Source organism: Vespula vulgaris, chromosome 10 (genome assembly GCF_905475345.1).
Source record: "Vespula vulgaris chromosome 10, iyVesVulg1.1, whole genome shotgun sequence".
In the NCBI taxonomy this organism is placed as follows: Eukaryota; Metazoa; Arthropoda; class Insecta; order Hymenoptera; family Vespidae; genus Vespula; species Vespula vulgaris.
In genome coordinates, this window is record NC_066595.1 from 2,314,774 (window position 1) to 2,335,754 (window position 20,981).

Genomic DNA, 20,981 nt, shown 5'->3' on the forward strand with positions numbered 1-20,981 from the left:
ATGTATGTACATGTGTATGTACGTAAAGAGATCTAAGACAAATGTTAAAAACAAAACGAAAAGAAAGAAATTTGTTTGTATCATCCTCATCTATTTTTATATTATATTTTTATTTCGCGTGTAACACAAATATAATTTAGATGTATATATTTATTAAATTATTAAAGATATGTATATAATGTATATATATATATATATATATATATATATATATATATTTGTAAAGGTAGAAATATAGTCAATATTTTATTTAAAAAAAAATAAATAAATAAATAAATAAATAAAAAGAAGTTTTATTCGAATTGAACGAAACACATTTTATGTTACTCGATCGGTGCTTTAGAAAACGTCCGATACGTTTGCAACTGATGATGGATCACCGTTTTTCTCCTGCAAATGTCGTTAATTCGTACAATGTACATCGACATTAAGCTCACTTTTCTTTTTTCTTTTTCTATTTCTTTTTTTTTTCCCTGAAAGAGCTTCGTTCTCACCCAGCAAGATCGTATTGCTTACACTTTATTATTATCATCATCATCATCTTTTTCTTCTTCTTCTTCTTTTCCTTCTTTCTTTTTTTTTTCTTTACTTGCTCATCTTTGAAAGAGGTTCATCCATCAAAGCCGAGAAAGCGAATCGATCGTTTAAAAAATAAATAAATAGTACATTGCATACACATGGATATATCATTGAATCCGAAAGATTATTGGACTAATTCGATCTTTCTGAATTATTTCGATTCATTTTCTACAATATTAATAATCAGATAAAATTAACGTTAGTTTCTTTTTTCACGACTCTTATCTTACAACTCACCCTTCATTTTATACTCGAATAAATTCATTCGAAAGTAATTAAAAAAAATCGTAAGCTCGTTAGTATCCGAGATGGAGATGAAGAGATGAAGAAGGAGACGAAACGAAAAATAAAAGAGATAAAAAAATAAAAAAAAAAATAAATAAAAATAAAAAGAAATAAAGAAAGAAGAAAAAATGAAGAAGAAAGAAAAAGAAGAAGAAGGAGGAGGAGGAGGAGGAGAACGATAAAAAAGAAAGAAAAACGAAGCTCGACCGCATCTTTTTATCGTCGTGCTAGAAAAATAAAAAAAAAGAAAGAAAACTTAGACGATTTCAAAAGTTTCTCTCTCTCTCTCTCTCTCTCTCTCTGTCTTTCTCGAGTAAACTATACATACATACTTACTTACATACGTCTACATACATACGTAAGGACGAGAGAAGGAATCTCGACTTTGGAAGAGTCTCGATTCTACTTTTTGTGAAAAAGGAAAAATGGAAAAATGGGTAAAGGAAAAAGGGGAAAAAAGAAAAAAATGGGGAAAAAGAAAAAGACGAAGTCGTTGAAAAGTCGGATCTCGAGTACGTCGTGAATAACGTCGAAAAGCAGTAGCAGTAGCAGCAGCAGCAGCAGCAGCAGCAGCAGCAGCAGAAGTAGTAGTAGTAGTAGTAGTGTAGTAAGTAGTAGTAGGAGCAATGTCGTCATCGTCGTCTTTCGCAGGCATAGAAAATTTATTCGAGACGACGTAAAGAAAGACTTTCGATGCTTGACGGAGTGTCTTAAAAGAAGAAAGAAAAAGAAAAGAGAGAGAGAGAGAGAAAGAGAGAGAGAACACATATCAAAATCTATGCGACGTATCCGCACGATTGCAAACGTTTTCTTCGATTTTGATTCGAGAATTGAGATCGAATAGAGAAATGAGGGTGGGGGATAAGGATTTGGGGGATGAAGAGAAGGAAGAGAAGAAGGACAACGACAAAGATGACAACTTGTAACTGAAGCATTTATGAGATTATGAGACTCTTGGAAGACTCTAGATACGCCCAACCATAATCTCGCGGAATTTCAATTTTACATAACCTCCGGAATAATCGAAAATAATTGAAATTCCAGGATCCAATGCGATTCGCATAACTTTCGTCGCAGCTCGTCGACCCAAAAATTCCATTCTACACGGCTACTTTGCGAATCACTACTACTACTATCTGCTATCTACTATCTACTATCGCTAGTAACCGTAATCACCGTGTCACCGCCATCGGCAACAACATCCTCACTAACACTAATGTCATCTTCGCGATTGTTCGTTCTCGCTCGCGAATCTCTCGTCAGCGTTCGACGGGAAAAAAGAAAAGAAAAAAAAGGAGGAAGAAAAAAAAGAAAAGAAAAGAACTTTCGGTTAAAACAAGTTTTTTTTTTGCCGAAATTTTTATACGGCCGAACAACGTCTCTCTCTCTCTCTCTCTCTCTCTCTCTCTTTCTTTCTGTAATAACAATCGATCTTCGTGTTTTTTCTTCTCTTTTTTTTTGCTACGAAAGAATGACGTTAAAAAAAAAAAAGAAGGAAAGAAAAAAGAGAAAACTTATCGTCGCTCTTTTTCCTTCTTCTTCTTCTTCTTTTTTTCTTTTCTTCCTTTCTTTTTGTTTTTTTTTTTTTTATCGTTATCGACTCACTTATACGTAAGAAAAATGTCATGGTAAAATTTCGTACCGTAAACGTCAAAGGCATACGTAAATAATCGTAAAATATTGACCTCGTTTACATTTACTTTACCTTCCTATTTCTCACTTCTCACTATCTTTCTTATTTGGTACTTTTCGTCTCGCTTTCTCTCTCTCTCTCTCTTTTTTTCTTTCTCTGTGAGACATATGAACGAAACAAAACGAACCATGTCACGTAACCGCATTCACCTAACTACGATTGTTTCGTACCGATCTACCATTTTACTAGAGTTACAAGTGTACGCGTAAACTCATTGAATTCGAGGAGCTCCGACGATTAAAGTGCATCTAATGCGGGCATGAGAGCAACCCTTCGAGTAGTCCTCGTTATCTCAAACTCGATCATCGATCCATCAAGATCAGCCCGGCTTAACGATGCGGTCTCGTTGATGTCGAATGTTATCCTTTAAAAGAGAGATAGAGATAGAGATAAAAAGAGAGAGAGAGAGAGAGAAAATAAACAGAAAAAACAAACAAACAAACAAACACACAAACAAACAAGCAAGCAAAAAAATAAAAACGATCCAGCAAACATTTGCACGTTCGTCGAAATAGATTTTCGAAGGAAAAATCTCCTTCCATTCGTGTTTGCGATATTTCACGTGGATGGTTACCGGTTGAAAAGGTTACATCAGAATATAAAGTGCTCGGATTTATGATCTACGGGGCAAGAAATTGTTGAACCTTATGAAAAACGAAAGAGAAAGAGAAAGAGAGATTAAGAGATGTAGATAAAGAGATAGATAGATGGATAGAGACAGACAGAGAGAAAGAGAGAGAGAGATAGATAGATAGATAGATAAAAGGAGAGAAAGAGATAGAGATGGAGAGAGAAAGAGGAAGAAAGAAAGAAAGAGAAAGATGAAACGAGTGGTCGTTAATGCGAAAGGAGATTTCGAGTGCATTGCGGTAGTCTCGAGGTTGCATCTTCGTGTAATTAATGGTCGAGATGGAACTGGTAGGGCCTACTGGTAGAAGGGCGAAAGAGTAGGGCTGAAAGAGGTTGATGGTTCTCGTAAAGAGAAAGAGGAGACGAATTTTCGAAGCATCTCTCTGTCTCTCTCTCTCTCTCTTTTTCACTCTATCTATCCATCCATTCATCTATCTATTTATCTATCTATTTTTTATATTATCTTTCTTTGTTCCTCTTGCTCATTTATAATCGAGTTATGAACGTAGCGAACTGAGAATGCCATTATCGTGACGTACGACTTCGAACATCTCTCATTTATAATTAAAATTGTTAAGACGAGTAAAATTGTTGTAGATACGCTCCATGAATTCTACCTGGTCGGGAAATCGAATTTTACACGGCGTTCTAATCGCGGCAAACTTTATTGCGTACTATTTTTTTATTTCTTGTATTCAGTAATATATAAAAAAAAGAGAAAATAATAATAATAATAATAATAAAATGGAAGGAAAAATCAATTATTTCGCTTTTAACTTTCCTAAAATTGGCTTTGTTAACGAGTGTTTTTGTTTTCGTATGGAATGAAAAAAATAACAAAAAAAAAAAAAAGATAAAAGAGGAACAAATGTAAAAAGAGAGAGAGAGAGAGAGGGAGAAAAAAGAACGTGAAAAGGTTTTTACAAACGACAGAATAATATCGATCAATCGATATTAAAAGTTTCCTTCGTAAAGCAATATTAACGCTCTGTAAAATACCTTTCTATGTAAGAGCGAAAGAGAAACAGAAAGAGAGAAGAGAAAGAGAAAGAGAGAGAGAGAGAGAGAGAGAGAGAGAGAGAGAAAGCTTGAAATTTAATTTTATCGTGAACCGTAATAATAATAATAATAATAAACGCGACGGAAGTGGAAAGGCATATGCGTTCTTCCGGGAGGATGGATTTCTCTCTAATAGTAATTTCTCTCTCGTCACGTTTTCTCGTCGGTAACATTTCGTTTGTTACCATTTAATCCAAATTCTACACAACTGTGTTCCAACACGGAAAATAGAAATTAATCGTAAGATTAAAATACTAACACATCGTGTATATGTATATACATATTTTTTTTCTGACATTTATGTTAAATAAATTTACCGAATAGTTTCTTTTCTCGGTAAAGGTTAAACTTCATTATTAGACGAATTATAATGGTATGAATCATAGCTAGGAAGAAGTTTAGGAGTTATACCCCTTCAGCGAGAACTACCACGAACGACTCGTGGCAAGCACGGCAAGTAATTAGTCGTTGCTTTGAAGTTGCTTTTCTACTGTCTAAATTGAATATCGGTGGTTAGTTACCTGTGGCTTGATCGAATAAATTCGATGAAGGAGATACCTTCCATATTATCTGTATAGTTCTTTCTTTTCTTTTCGAGTTATTGGCAAAAAATTGAATAATTTTTTTAAATTAAAAAAAAAAAAAGACGCGCACACACACGCCACATATGTATAAAAATAAAAGAATAAAAAAGTAAAAAACGAGACCAAAAAAAAAATATAGAGGAAATAAAAAACAGATTGAGATCGCAATAAGAGTGTGAGATGTACACGTACATATGCATATACTATAAAAAGAAAAAAATCATAGTTCATATGTCGGGATTAGTATGTCCCTTCCTCCACATTCCACAGTTTGGACTCCTCGGTCACACTTCACACGAACTTTAAAGCAACCCTCCTGGCTATTTACAGACCACGTGTAATACCTATCAGACACGTCAAAAGCGATAGAGACAGAGACAGAGACAGAAAGAGAGAGAGATGTATATATATATACACACACACACACATATATACACGTACACATATACATACAACTACATAGATAGATAGACCGACAGAGAGAGATAGAGAGGATGCACTTTGTAAGCGAACGTGTTCAAATTTAGCAGTTCGTTGTATAAATATATCCTCGTGTTATTAGCGCGCTTTCGAAGCTTTACACGACGATCCTTATACTTCTCTCTCTGTTCCTCTCTTTCGCAACTTAAAGCAGATTTACACGTATATTTTCCGGGGTCCTTCAAAGGGACATACACAAACAGTCTTTGAACGTCACCATTTGGGTATTATCTTCTTCGCTTCTACGTCAAATAACGAATTGGCACGCTTTAAGGGATGATCTTACTTTGGAATTCTCGCAAAATCGATATTCTTTCTTGTTTCTTTTTATAGATATTTTTCTTGGAAAATTATACTTGTTAAAAAGATTAATAAGTAATTGAAAATTTCGAAAAAGAAGAAGAAGAAATATTTCTTTTTTTTTTTTTTTTTTTTTAATCATCCAACGTTATAAGACTTTCAAGTGACAAAATACTGTCGTACGTTTGCTCGCTTACTTTTATTTTTTCTTGTTACTAATATTTTGAATTCTTTCGAATTTTCGATCTTAAGTATCACACAGATGATAGTTACAATCATAGAAACCACATCAAGGACAAATCCTTGGCATTTGAATCAAGTCAGGGTCCCTACTATTCTCGCTCACTGTGGTATCTCTCTTATTATGACATTCGTGGTTCGTGTTATGCGGACGGTGGCATCGCATTCGAATGTAGGATATTCTCTCAGCAATTTCAGGGTCCACGCTGGGCCAGATTTCCGGCATTGTCAACACGCCTGTTTACTCGTATGCCTGTCAAGAATGGTCTCAACTCAGCATGCGCTTGATCTATGCCATTTCGCGAATATTTTACTTTTCTCACCTATCAATTACTATCTATAGTCAATCACGATAATACTCGAATGACTATTTTAACTCTAAATAAATATAATTATATATATATATATATATATGTAATAATTATAATTATTTCTTTATATCTAAACAATAATTAAAATGATGTATAAAAACAGAATGATTAAAATTAATAATATCATTTCTCTATATTATTATTAATAATATTAAATAATATTGTTAAATAATAATTAAACGTTAATATCGTAAGATCAAATATCTAGTTATTCAATAGCTATCGTAATTTGAACGATACATTAGAAAAGTAATGTACAAGGGACTTTTATAATGTTCGCGAAGTAATGTTGAAATTATAAATAAAAAAGAATATATATGAGTTTATACAGATGTATATTCGAACGGTAAGTTTACGTGAACGTAGTAAAGAAGATAACAACTCCGGTATGGTCTAGTGGCTAGGATACCTGGCTCTCACCCAGGAGGCTCGGGTTCGATTCCCGGTACCGGAAGAGATCTCTTTTTTTTCTCCCTTTTTATATTCATTCTTCGCAATAATCATTAAATAATATATATGTATATAATTTTCTTACTAAACAAGCCATGAATTTGCTCTATTAATGTTACTTAATATATTTGTATAATTAATTTTTTGTCACTTTCGTATATATTCGATCTCGTAAAATCGTAAATTTTGTTTAATATAATTGTATGAATTGAATCGAATTGAGTTAAGTTGAATTAAATTAAATCATATCTATATATATATATATATATATGAAATTTAATACAACGAGATATTCTAACGTGGAATATTTTCTAGAATATTCTAATTCTATTAAGTTTCATTATATAATCGTAAATTTAATTCATTTATCGACTAACAATAAGTTCAAATGAAAATGGAGCCCTTTTCAAAGAAAGACGAGAAAGATGTCCTCGATACGTGGTATTATATCAAAGATAAAGAGAAAGTAGGGGATGAATGAAAGAGAAAGAGAGAGAAGAGAAATAACCTTACTTTATGAAGCATACATAATTTCCCGAGCACGACTCGATCGCTTGTTATCGCAAGAAAATGGCTCGTCTAATTTAATCAACGTAGAGAAAGAGAAGAAGGAAAGCTCCATTTTACGGTCCAAGAATATGAATGGAAAGGCCGAAGTGTAAAAATGTGATAGGGACGTAAATATTCGTTTCAACGTCGAGCTCGAATAATTAACGTAGTTCACTATCTAAATGAACGTAGAACTGAAAAGGGTTGAAATGCCGGGAGTTGTCGATGTCTCCTCATTTTTTATTTATTTATTCTCTTTTTTCCTTTTTTCCTTCTTTCTTTCTTCCATTCATTCATTTTGTTTAGCACGTATTCGCTGTATCAAACAAAAGGCCAAAAATTCTATTCAGATTTTTCGACGAAATTAAATGGTATAAAATAATGTGTATGTTCGACGACGGATCGATTTCTTTTTTTTTTTTTTTTTTGTAATATATATATAATTAAAGGTGCTGTGAATATAAAGGAAAACAACGAAATATATATAGGGTGTGCTAACAATTTTTAGATGGATCAAAAATTTTTACATAATTTTTACAAATTTTTTATTTTTATTATTAATTATTTTTTCTTTTGGATATCTTAGGATTTAAGTTATAGTCCTAACAAAAATTAATCGAAAATGTATTAAAAGATTCATTTTTTACATTACGAAGCAAATTTTGATCCACCCTATATATATATATCACTTGTAAAGCCCTCGTGATTTGCGGACGGATCATCTTCGCTCTGTTTACGTTCCCACGGGAAGAAAAAAGAAAAAAACTTATTGGTTCCTGCTTGATCCCTGGACTTTGAGGATATAAGAAACATTACACGAAAGAATTATTTGATATGATCAAATTAATATATATATATGATAACTAAAAAAATTATATCTATTTAATAAAGCTTTCTATTTTTGTAAATATACATTTTAAATATATATAATAAAAATATCATTTTAATATCAAAGACATTAAATAGGTATTTATTCACTTCTACATATTTTCTTCGAGTATCTTCCATAATCCGGTATGGTCTAGTGGCTAGGATACCTGGCTTTCACCCAGGAGGCTCGGGTTCGATTCCCGGTACCGGAATATCTTTTTTTTTCTCTTTCAAATGCAAGTTTTATTTTTTTTCATAAAAATTATATTCTACCTAGCATAAGTAATACATTTCAAATTTTAATCGATTGATCGAAAGCAAACGTGTATGAGAAAAAAAATCGATGAATAATATGGTTCATATATCTTTTTTTTTTGTATGGATTAAAATATTAAAATATATGTATTTTATGAACGAATCGTGATGTGGAATATGAATGACATTGAATAAAATTTGATTGTAAAGAAAAAAGAAAAAAGAAAAAAAAAAAAATAATAAAATAATACATAAAATAAAAGAAGATAAAGTATGTATCTTTTTTAAATAGCTTACTCGAGAGAAAAAGATCTTGGAGGGCCTGGGCAGCCTGACAAAGGAGAGCCCAAGTTTCCGCAGCAGCGAGTCCTGTACCTCGTAAGGATAGAACATCTCCGGCAACTACAGCGAGCCCTGCGCCTCCTCCATTGACGTCTGTTGGCATTCTAATAAACAGACAGAATACATTGTCATCATCGTTAGTTATTATTATATTTTTTAATTCTATTCAATGATAAATATACGTCCGAGATATACGAGATATACGTACAAGTAAAGAAAAATAAATAATAAGAATTAAATTATATATATATATGTATTAAATTATATATATATATATGTATATTGAATATTATATTAGACATCATATATAGATGCAATGATATCTATATTATTTAATCCTTTAAACTCGTATATCACTTTTAATATAACACAGTTTATATGAACATAGCTAATAATTATCTTTTCGTTTCTCTTTCCTACCCAATGAACTAATAATAATAATTATTATTATTATATGAATTATATGATTATTAGCCTTTTGAACTATCTATTTTTTTTTTCAATTATTTTTATTATTATTAATATTATTCAATGCAAAATATTATTTGAAATTAAGAAAAAAAATAGTGAGAAATATTTAATCATTGTTCGTATATATCGATTATCCTTGGAAACACGTGTAGAAACGTGTCACATAGGCCAACGTAGAACAAGCGAATGCAAACAAGTTGGAGGCGTGCATATTGAAGGTGTATCGAAAGAGACAGAGACATAGACATAGACAAAGACAAAGACAAAGACAGAGACAGAGAGAACGAGAGAGAGAGAGAGAGAGAGAGAGAGTCCCATGTTTATTTTCCTTTGTTCGATGGGGGCCGCCTTTTGCTCTACTTTAGTTCTACGATGCAACGAGAAAGGAACCCATAGCTCAATGTTCAAAGTAAATATATATATATATAATACATACATATACACATACATACCTTTGATATTTTAAACAGTAAACTTTTTCGAATAATACGATCGCATTATCAAGAGGACATAATTCAAGCACGATTGTTGACATTAAAACTCTTTTGAAAATTCAATCATTTATAAACCGTAATTAACCTATCAATCATATATAAGTAAGCATATACATACATATGTGTATCATTGATAACGATTGAACGATCGACGAATAATCTATCTATCTCTAAACGAAAACTTTTCATTGAATATTTTAATATCGCAAGTAAAATATATTGGAAATTCTTTTAATTTTTTTCTTTTTTTTTTTTTTTTTTTATATATGATTTAAATTTATAAAAGGAAAATCTCTCGAAGATACAGAACCGTATTTATACTTTCGGAGGCTCTAATTGTAATCGTCATTGCATGACTATAGAACAAGTTTTAATAGTTAAAATTTTTATTAATCAGGTTTATATGTAATTTTTTTTCTTCTCTCTCTCTTTTTGTTTTTTTTTTAATTTACTAGGCTATATATATATATATTTTTTTTGGTGTTGTTTGTAAAAAAATGTGATCTTTTTTTCCCTGATAGAGAACAAGGCCCCAATTTGCGCCTTATGATAAATGCGGCCCTGTCTGCATTGCTACTCTCATTGTAAAGATAAAACTTTCTCAAAACTTTCAATCCTCGACTGAAGTGCTCGCTAAGAATCTAAGAAAGATTATTTCACTTAAGGAATTCGCCTAGTCTCATGTTAATCAACGTTTTCGTTATTACGTCGTTGAGAGAACTTTGTTTTTACTCGAATATTTATCGTACCTTTTCTCTCAACGAGATCACTGAACTATAACTCATTATTGTTGTTGCTATTATTATTATTATTATTATTATTATTATTATTATTATTATTATTATTTATATTTTCTCGAATTGTTGCTCGAGCCTTTAACGCATTTATGGGAAGAAATACAATATAAAGAGATTTAATAATAATAATAATAATAATAATAATTTTATTTTATATTCTTTTAAATACTTGTATTATTACTATTACTATTATTATTATTATTATTATTATTATTATTGTTGTTGTTGTTATCAATATTGTTACAATTAGAAGAATTAAAAGTTTACCATTAAAAAAGGTATATATGTGTAATGAAAAAAATCAAATAAAAATCGAAGATAATTTATTTTCAATTTTTTTTACATATTTTTAATAAAAATATTATCTTTCTTATATAGATATACAACACAACGTTCGCATCGTATTTCACTTGTGAAAAAAAAAAAAAGAAAAAAGTTGTTAAAATTAACGAGCATCCACGTGGCGTTTCCCAATTCTTTTTCTCTCTTTTTTTTTTTTTTAATCGTCAAAACGAACACTTTGAACGTCCAATGCAACGCAATCCTCTCATCGAGTTATCCGACGTAGCCAACGTCAACTCGATTAGAATCGATCGGCCGTTTTCACGGCGTTCAACTCGGCGAAATTAAATGCGATCTACCCCTACTCTTCTTTCAACGACCCCTACCATCCCATCTTCTATCCCATGTACCCCATCTATCCCACCCCACCTATCCAAAATCACCAAAATCATGACGAATTCTGTTTGTATACCATGAAAATTGAACCTACATGATCGATTTTTCATTGATAATAATTTCGTCAATCGAATATCGATATTCATCCTTTTTCCTAAACTTTTTCTATAATAATCGTTCGTAAATATTTGTTAAGAGAGATAGGGAAAACATTATTTATTAAATCGATAAAAATAATTTATTACTACTAGATTAATTATTTTTAATTATAATATATATTAATAATACATATTAGATTATAATATATATTATAATTATAAATATATATTAGATTTAATTATTGTTAGATTAAATCAATTATTATTACATCTATATATTAGAATTATGTTTAATAGAAGAATGTAATAAAGTCGATAAATTTAAAAAAAACAGACGTAAAGTTAAAGAAATTAGAGAGCAAGAGAGAAAGATGGTGGAACAAGTAGATTAAAATTGATCGATAACAATCGATTAGGAAGGACGTAACGAGAATAGATCAATTTTAATAGAAGCGACAAGGATAAAAGTAAAGAGATGAGAGAAAAAGAGAAATTAAAAAAAAAAACATAGAGATAGAGAGATAGGAAGATAAAGAAAGAGATAGAGAAATTGATAGAGAAAAAGATAGAAAGAGACAAATGACAGCGTTAATACCATCAAGTTAGCAGTTAGAAATTAATTAAAGATCGATTAGTTCTCGTCGAGAGTTCACGAACCATACCTAATTTTGTGAAATCGCATAAAACGTGAAACTCGATTGAAATCGGACGATTTTACTCTACACCGAGTTTCTCTTTCTCTTTTTCTCTTTTTCTCTCTTTCTGTCTGTCTGCAAGCCAGCGAATAATTGTCACCAACCGACGTTACTACCGTTTCTAGATTCTCGATTTCCGATTTTTATTCTCCAATTCATTCTCGAAATTTAATCATAATCGTAAATTAATACGTTAATATTGAAATTCAAATAATTAACTTTGTAATTCGTTAACATTCAATCGAATACTATAATCGTATTAATCAATATACGATATATATATATATATATATATATATATATATATATATATATATGACGATATCGATTATACAAGGGGGAGACGTTTTAATCCGATTTTTTCGTTTTTAGGTCGATCGAATATTCTCGTGTCCATTGTCAAGAAAGCGAGGATAAGAATATATACATATATATCTATCTATCTATCTACTATGTATACACTCACACATACACACACATACACACACATGTATGTATGTATGTATGTATGTATGTATGCATATCAGGATTCAAAAATTGAACCTTTAAAACGATACTACCGAAGGGCAGGGCGTGCATATTAAATTTGTTAGACGTTATCAGCTATAACACATACATACTCATATATGTGTATATATATATATATACACACACATATACAGATATATTGTAAAAGCTTGCCCTCGATTTATCTACAACACCGGTGCCTTTGGCTGACAAAAAGAGAAATTTCAATTCGACCTTCCTTGTTCAACGAGCCGGAGTAGTCTGTACGTTCAGAAGAATTCGTACACGTACATATATCAATGACGAATACACGAAAGCCACGCGTGCACTCACACACACACACACGCACACACACATACATATTCACACAATACTCGTACGTAAGTATATCGTGCATATAACTTTCATCATAACGATTTTTTTTATTACGTATTTTTTTTGTTCTTCTCTCCTGTTTTTTTATCTATTTTTTTTTTAAATCTTTTTTTCTTCTTTTTTCTTTTTCTTTCTTTCTTTTTTTTTTTTTTTTAAGTGAGAGGAAAAAACATGAAAATTTGTCGACGCTCCCAGCAAAGCTCGTTTCATCTACCACTCTCATTCCTCTGTGCGTATGTATGTTCATGTGCGTGCATATGTGTGTGTTTGTATCTATGTATGTATCTATGTGTATATACGTGCATGTAATCATCTAAGCGTATTTTTCAACTCCAATAAACCGTCGACTTCAAACGGAAAGCTTTTTCGAAAAGATCAAATTCGTACGCATTTATAGGTATATGTATCGTATACGTATCGTATACATGTACAATACATAAGTATTTTTATATATTTACGTATATATCATGTCATAGATATTCCATGTTTTCTTTCTTTCTTCTCTCTCTCTCTCTCTCTCTCTTCTTTTTCTCTTCTCTTTTTTATCCAAACACCCAAGCGTACGAATGTAATTACGAGTGTTCGAATATATGCGCGAATTGCTATATATACATATATGTACATACATGTATATGTATTTCTATATTTATATGACTGTACTTATGAATGGAACTTATATGTAAATTTATTTATTTATTTATTTATTTTTTTAATATAAAGAATCACATATTCGAAATTTACACAAATACATGCACGATATTATTCTTTTCTATTTTATTTATTTCTAGTAATCTATTATTTAATGATCCATAAAACATTATTTTTATCATTTTTTTTTTGTAAATATATATATATATTTTTTTCTATTCTAACTACTAATCATTTAATTAATTAATTCCTTTTTTTTCTTCGTTCTTCCGTAATTATATACGTCATTCGTAGAAAGTGTTTTCCACGGGTTGTACCGAAAGTAAGAATTTTAACGAGACACACTCTATATATGTATGTATGTGTATATCCACGTACTAACTCACGTTCCAAAGAAACCAGACGAAGGAGATACACTTTTGCCTCTTTTGGATCGCGTTCGAGTAACTTTCTTTACGCTTCGCTAGCGGAAAACGCGTTTACGACTAACGCAGACGTAGACGAGCGTGCACGAGCGCACATACACAAACACGGACGTGACTTCCTCTTTTGCTAATCGTACCGTAGCAAGAAACGATCTGGGAAATTTTCTTATTACTGTTAGAAACTAGACGAAGTTACGAACGACCGACAATCTTACTTTTCTTCGAACGAAAACATCTTCGTTTCGATGAATCTAAGAAAAGAAAATATTTATCCAATGGATATATATATATATATATATATATATATACTTGTGTGTGTATGTATGTATGTATGTATAAATGATAATAGAAATTATTACTACTTATTTATATTATTTTATATAATATATATGTATCGATTATCGTATGTCATACTCAATAAAATAATATAAATAAATAAATAATAAAATAAATAATATATTAAAAAATTTATAAAACTATCGTCAAATATCTCCTTTCGATATTCATTGTATATATATATACATACACATAAAGAGATATGTAAAGAAATGCTAGGAATTTTTCGGACAAACCAAAACATATGATAAAACAACTCATAAAACTATAAATATATAACGAAAGAAATTTCTCCTAAATAAAATAAAACGTATCATTAAAGAAACAAAGCAAAAATAAAAAGAAAAAAAAAAGAAAAAAAAAGAAAAAAGAAGAAGAAGAAAGTACAGAGAACGATACGATTCGAGAAAATAGTTAATCGTACACTTCTAACAAAAATTTAAATGCCCATTATTAACTTCAAAATTGTCATGATTACATATACATATACATATACATATACATATACATATACATATACATAAATGTGTGTTATGTACCAACCTTAAACATTGTCGATAGGCGTGTCGTAACGCGGCGGCGTTCTAGCCGTGATGATTTCGTGAGGTGCAAAAGGTGGGGGCCGAGTGCCTGGTAGATAATAGACGAAACAGGATACTCCAATGAGGAAGAGGAAAAACAGGAACACGAGGTCGAACATCAACAGGGAGTTCAAGATCATCAGTTGCATCGTGTGCCTCTTAATATTATGACCACCACCACCATTACCATATCACACGTACGTGGACGAGGACACGTAAATACGCGCACTTATAATATATATGTACGTACGCGAAGAATACACATACGACGATGATTACGCACACAGAAAAAACACACACGTATTATTATTATCGAATCGTTTTATTATTTTTTTTTCTTTTCTTTTCTTTTTTTTTCCTTTCTTTTTCGTTACGCTTTAAGTTCACAGTAAATTTAACACTTCTTCATGCTCCACCACTTATTTCGTTTCTTCGTCGTCACCTCGCCAATGAACTCTATCTTTTTCTTTTTTCTATTTCTTTTTCTACTTTTTTCTCTCTTTCTATATCTTTCTCTCGAGTGACTCGGAAGAAAATTCAAGATTCATCGGCGACAATCTTCGGGATAAAAAGTTAACGTTAACTTCGGAATACGTCGATATAAACGAGCTATGTTCTAATGTAATCGAGATATTTTCTTTTCCTTTGCGATTATTCTTTCATTGATATTTCACAAAATGATATATAAATAAATAAAGTATTCGTCAATGAATTGAATACACCGAATAAATATCTATTGTATCCTAATATAATATTAATTACGAATAAGATAGAAAGACAAATGTCATTCGATAAAATTTCATTTGAATTAAACAAAGATTTAATTCGATCTTTCTCCTTTTGAATTTTATTGTTCATTCTTTTCTATTTTTTTTTTTTCGAAAGATCTAACGAAAGGATTTTGTTAAGGTCGAACGAACGAACGAATGAACGAATCGGAATTTTTAAAAAAATTTTCTAAAGGCAGATAGAAAAGATACTCAATCGTAATCGAATGCGATTAGGTTCGCTTAAGCGCCGGATATTATCGACGCTTCGAGGCTACGAGATAATCGAGAGGATTCTACTTTTGATTTGCAAGATCGGATGACCCTAGGGATTACGAAACGGTATATCGATTGTTTCGGAACAGTTCTTGCGTGTTATTTGCCACCCTCGATACTCCCCTCCGCCATTCCTCATTTTCCACGATGATCACTTTGTCGATAAATGCGATAGAATTGTCTCCTCGTTATCGATTTCGTTTGTTATGTTATGCGTTTGCAATCAGCAACCACAAATTGACGGATAAAATTATTATTACTATATATATATATAGTGTTTATATTTATATAATTCATGGATATGTCAGATATCCTTTAATCGTTAGTCACGCTTGTTTGTTTCGTGGTATGTATTATAACGATAATATCATTAATTAAATTAATAAATTATATGAAAGACGATGAACTTAGTAATTACGATATTACGAAAATAAATAAATAAAGAAGAAAAAAGAAAATAAAGATATTCGAGAGAGCAAAAAATTAAAACAATTAAAAATGAAGGATTATTATTATTATTATTATTATTATTTTAATTTTAATTATATAATTTAATGTCACATCAAACGTTTCCGTGTGTTGGTCGAAACGATGGATTAATTGCAAAATTATAAAAACGCACGGACAAACAAACAAACAAATAAATAAAAGAAGAAAAAAAGAAAAAAAGAGAGAAAATATTCGAGAGGAAAAAATATAGAGATGTATTATTTCCCTTTTTTCTTCTCTTTTGTATAATACTTTTTCTCCTTTAATTCTGTCATTCAATGTCGCGTCAACATAGCTCGTGCGGGTTATTAGAGTAACGTAATAGGATAAATTCGCAATTAATTATATCTACAGGAACAGTTGGCCGTGCTTTAGATTAATTTAACTATACCGCGAAGGATTATGCTCTTATCAATTATTTTCAATCGATCTAAATAAATCGATGCGAAATATGAAATTTTGTCTGCGTTAGATAGGAGGAACAAAAATGACTTCTTTCGTCTGTGATTAACTTCTTCCGCTAATTCTCTTCTCTAAAGGATGAAACGAAGCGATAAAATTGATACAACAGTTTCTCGTGGTGAGTTTGTGAGTCACATGATATGAACTTCTAAAGGAGGACAAAACGAGATCGAGAGACTTGAAGTCTTCGAAGGCACGATAAAGAGGGAACGAAAAGGGTGGAAGGGTGATATATAGAGAAAGAGAAAGAGAGTGGAAAAGGAGAAAATACAGCTGCAACGAAACTGTCTAGAAGAACCGAAAATAAGAACGGTCGAATGCGAAAGACAGGCTCCCGATCGACGATTAGTTTTATCGAGCGATCAGAAACTTTGTCCTTTGATACCTACAATTCACGTTTTCTTTTCTTTCTTTCTTTCTTTTCTTCTTCCTTTTTTTTAAATTTTGTTTTTCCTTCTTTTCACGACAACCGAAAGTGGATCGTAAAGAGAGATATGAAAAAAGAAAAGAAAGAAAAAAAAAGAGAAATCGCTACTAATGGGACATAAAAAAAAAAAATAATAATAAATAAAAAAGTAAAAAAGAAAGTGGTGTCAAAGTTTGTAAGGGAATTGTCTCGGTATATAAATCGTTACTACTTTTGTTTTTGCTGCAACTAATTATAAAAATATAATAATGATAATAACAATAATAATAATAATAATAATAATAATAATAATAATAATAATAACGACAATAATTATTATCATTACGATTTCTTCTACCCTCTATTTTTTTCTTTTCTTTTCACATAAGCTAAAATCTTTACGCGATCTCACACTCTCCAATTAACCAAAAATTTGAATTCACCAAGGGGGACGAGTTTCTCTATAAAATATAGGACACGTATACATTTAATAGAATTAAATACAACGTAGCCGCGAATCTTTCACGACCGACGTGTGAAATGATTCAATTCTCTTCAATCGGGATTAACAACAGTGCGTTAACGTTTACACGCTTATCTACATTTCTATCCTATGAACGAAACTTTCTTTTAATAGGGCCAAGCGAGTAATTTACCGAGGTAAACTGCGACTAAATGAACATGTAAATCATTAAAAATAAATTTTTTTTTCTTTCTTATTTTCCTATTTCCTCTCTCTTTCTCTCTCTCTCTCTCTCTCTCTCTCTCTCTCTTTCTCTTGTTTTTCTTTTGGAAAGAAAAAGAGAGAAAGAGAAAGAGAAAGAGAAAGAGAGAGATCAAGGAACCGTGAATACGACGAGAGTTTGAACTCTTATGAGTTCTCAACGTTGACCTCGGAAGGCGGTGAAGCGAATACGTACTTACGGTGAAACGTCTTTGCTTCGAAAAAGCCACGATCGAAATAGAAAAGCTTTGCTACGTCTTCCTCTCTCTCTCTCTCTCTCTTTTACTCTCTCGCTTTTTTTATGATCATCGTCGTCGTCTCGTTAAGGCACTTGACATTATTCCTACGTCAAAGTTCCCACTCGGCATCGCGTTCATATCGAAAGAGAATAAAATCGAGGGATACTTCTTATTTTCTTTTCTACACGTTTCTTTTCCTCTTTTCTCTTTCATTTCTTCTGTTCTTTTTTTTTTTTTTTCAAACGAACTAATGTCTACTTTGATCAATCATGGACGACGGGGATCGAGACGCGAGGAGAAAAGAATGAAAAAAAAAAAAAAAAAAAAAAAAAAAACAGAAAAGAAAAGAAAACGTGTTAAAAATCTTACAAACAGATTTATTGTCCCTCTTTGAAAAAAAAAAAAATTGTTTAAAAGTACATAGAATCTAAAAAAAAAAAAAGGAAGAAAAACAACTGTGAACTTCGTCTTTTATTTCTGTCGAGCTAATTAACCATCGATAAACGAATTGATTCGATCGTTGATTGAATAATAGAAATTAAAAAGAAAAAAAGAGAGGAGAAAAGAGAGAGAAAAAAGAAGAAAAATTTTATGATCGTTTATACTCGTTCGTTTCTGGAAATGATTTCGAATAGAGCGGTACTTCCATTATTGAAATTTCCTGCCATTCGATGGACGCGCGCGCGCGCACGCGCTCACATTCGGGACTGCTAACACACGCTCGATTTTCTGCTCATGCGAATCCCAAGGACGACGGTCAATGAGATTTTCGCGCACGAGCAACGTTCGAGGACGGAAATTCACGAGATGACGTAATTTCCGACGTCATGTCGTCTGGTAAACTTTACTCTCTCTCTCTCTCTCTCATTCTCTCATTCTCTGTCTCTGTCTGTCTTTCTCTCTTTCTCTCATACACACACATACACGTACGCACATTCACTTTCTCTTTATCTCTATCTCTCAATCTCTATCGGACGTTCAACCAACTTAAAAACGAATTGATCATTCACGAGCTAATCGATCGATCGATCGAGAAAATATATTCCAAATGAAATAATTCGTATCTTCGTCGTTCTCATTATTACCTACATAGGAGGATTCATTAACGCGTGATAATTAATTAATGATATAGTCGAATTACGTTACGAGGAAATATCTTTTGCTCTTATGTTCTCTTTTTTTATGGAACAATGATAATGAAGCGATATGTCTATCGTTAGGGAGGAAATAAAAAAAATGAAAAGAAAAAGAAGAAGAAGAGAAGAAAAAAAGAGGATAGAAAAGAAAAAGAACTCGAAAAAAAAAAAAAATAGTTCAATCCTTTGTCGCGCATGTCGGTTAATTAAAATCTCTAATGAATTCTCTTTTTTCTCTTTTAACACGTACTTACGTATATACTTATGAACATATGATTATGGATAATGCAATTGTGGTGAACTTTTATTGTGGATTGTAAAAAAAAGAAAGAGAAGAAAGAAGAAAAAAAAAAATTAGTGAAAAGAACGAATATTGCTTTTCATCCATAATAATCACCGTAATAAAATTGATAAACATTTCTGTGACGGTCTATGAATAGATAGAACGTGTTCGAAAGCATGCCGACGAATAAATGGAAATACGTGTTCACCAGCTGTTGCCTGTTTCCGAGAGCTTGACCGTCCGTACCGATCGTGTTTTATGCATCTCAAAGCAATCCGTAGAAAATCCGTCGTCCTTGCTAGTGTCAAAATCCATAACGCGAAATTGACCGCATGTAATCGTTCTACCGTTTGCTGTATATTACATATATTTACGCGTCAACGTTCAATTTTTTATTATATTTTTCATTTTATTTTTCATTCATTAAAAATATCTTCCGTTATAATTCTTGTATTATTATTATTATTATTATTATTATTATTGTTGTTGTTGTTGTTATTTGTCGTTTGAATTATCGAACGAGGAAATAAACGAGTAAAATTTTTGGTAAATGATGGAAAAATAAAATAAAGAAAAACATTAATAAATATGTGAGAACTACAACAAGTGATGTTTGAAAAGAAACTTCTTTAAATTTCCCTTCGCATTAAAATAATATTTGTAGTTCATAATTACGAATGAGAAAGGGGACGAATATAATTCTCTAAATATTTTTGTGAATAATTAAGAAAAAGAAAAGAAAAAAAAAAAGAAAGAAAACAAAAAGAAAACACAGAGAAAAGAAAATACAAAGTGAGAGAGAGAGAGAGAGAGAGAGAGAGAGAGAGAGAGAGAGAGAGAGAGAGAGAGAGACAAAGACAGAGAGAAGGAAATAACAAAATGACGTCATAGACGATGTCATTGTAAAAATTTGTTTACTTTTCCTTTTTAACATCCGAATTAACATCGTGAATTTTTTAATGGACGTTTTAGCATTAGGCCAGCGTTGCTCGTTAGCAAAATACTTAAGCATGTACTTACTCGTCTAGTTCTTCGAAAGAGAGAGAAAGAGAGAGAGAGAGTGACAGAGAGAGTTACAATCCAAGGAATGTAAAAAGGAGAAATAGTAAGAAGAAAAAAAAGAAAACGAAAAAAAAGAAAAGAAAAGAAAAGAAAAGAAAAAAGCAACATAAGCATGACGTCGAGCACGTAATTATTTGAATAATAACTTTCGACGTTCGCGCATTCGTCAAATGGTAAAGAAATCTAGGCGATGACTTTGTGAAAAAGGATAACAACGTTGTGCAGAAAGAAGAAAGGAGAAAAGAGAGAGAGAGAGAGAGAGAGAGAGAGAGAGAGAGAGAGAGAGAAAGAAAACAGAAAAAAAGAGGAACGTGTTGGAAAAGTAGTATCAATGGATTTTTACAA

At 31.4% G+C, this 20,981-nt stretch overlaps 1 protein-coding gene and 2 non-coding genes across 7 annotated transcripts in view; 2 read left to right on the forward strand and 1 right to left on the reverse strand.

Moving 5' to 3' along the window:
• LOC127066822 (uncharacterized) overlaps positions 1 to 20,981 on the reverse strand; it is a 71,554-nt gene that overhangs the window by 24,570 nt on the left and 26,003 nt on the right. For 4 of the 5 annotated variants that reach the window (XM_051001017.1, XM_051001015.1, XM_051001016.1 and 1 more), the window contains exons 2-3: positions 14,755 to 15,350; positions 8,643 to 8,791 (exon numbers count right to left, since the gene is read on the reverse strand). In XM_051001017.1, coding sequence (XP_050856974.1) covers positions 8,643 to 8,790 — 148 coding nt within the window. In that variant the 5' untranslated portion in view covers position 8,791; positions 14,755 to 15,350. The remainder of the gene's footprint in view (positions 1 to 8,642; positions 8,792 to 14,754; positions 15,351 to 20,981) is intronic. The other variant, XM_051001014.1, reaches the window with a different exon arrangement.
• Trnae-cuc (transfer RNA glutamic acid (anticodon CUC)) lies at positions 6,604 to 6,675 on the forward strand. The gene has a single exon. It is a non-coding gene; the product is annotated as a tRNA-Glu (tRNA).
• Trnae-uuc (transfer RNA glutamic acid (anticodon UUC)) lies at positions 8,231 to 8,302 on the forward strand. The gene has a single exon. It is a non-coding gene; the product is annotated as a tRNA-Glu (tRNA).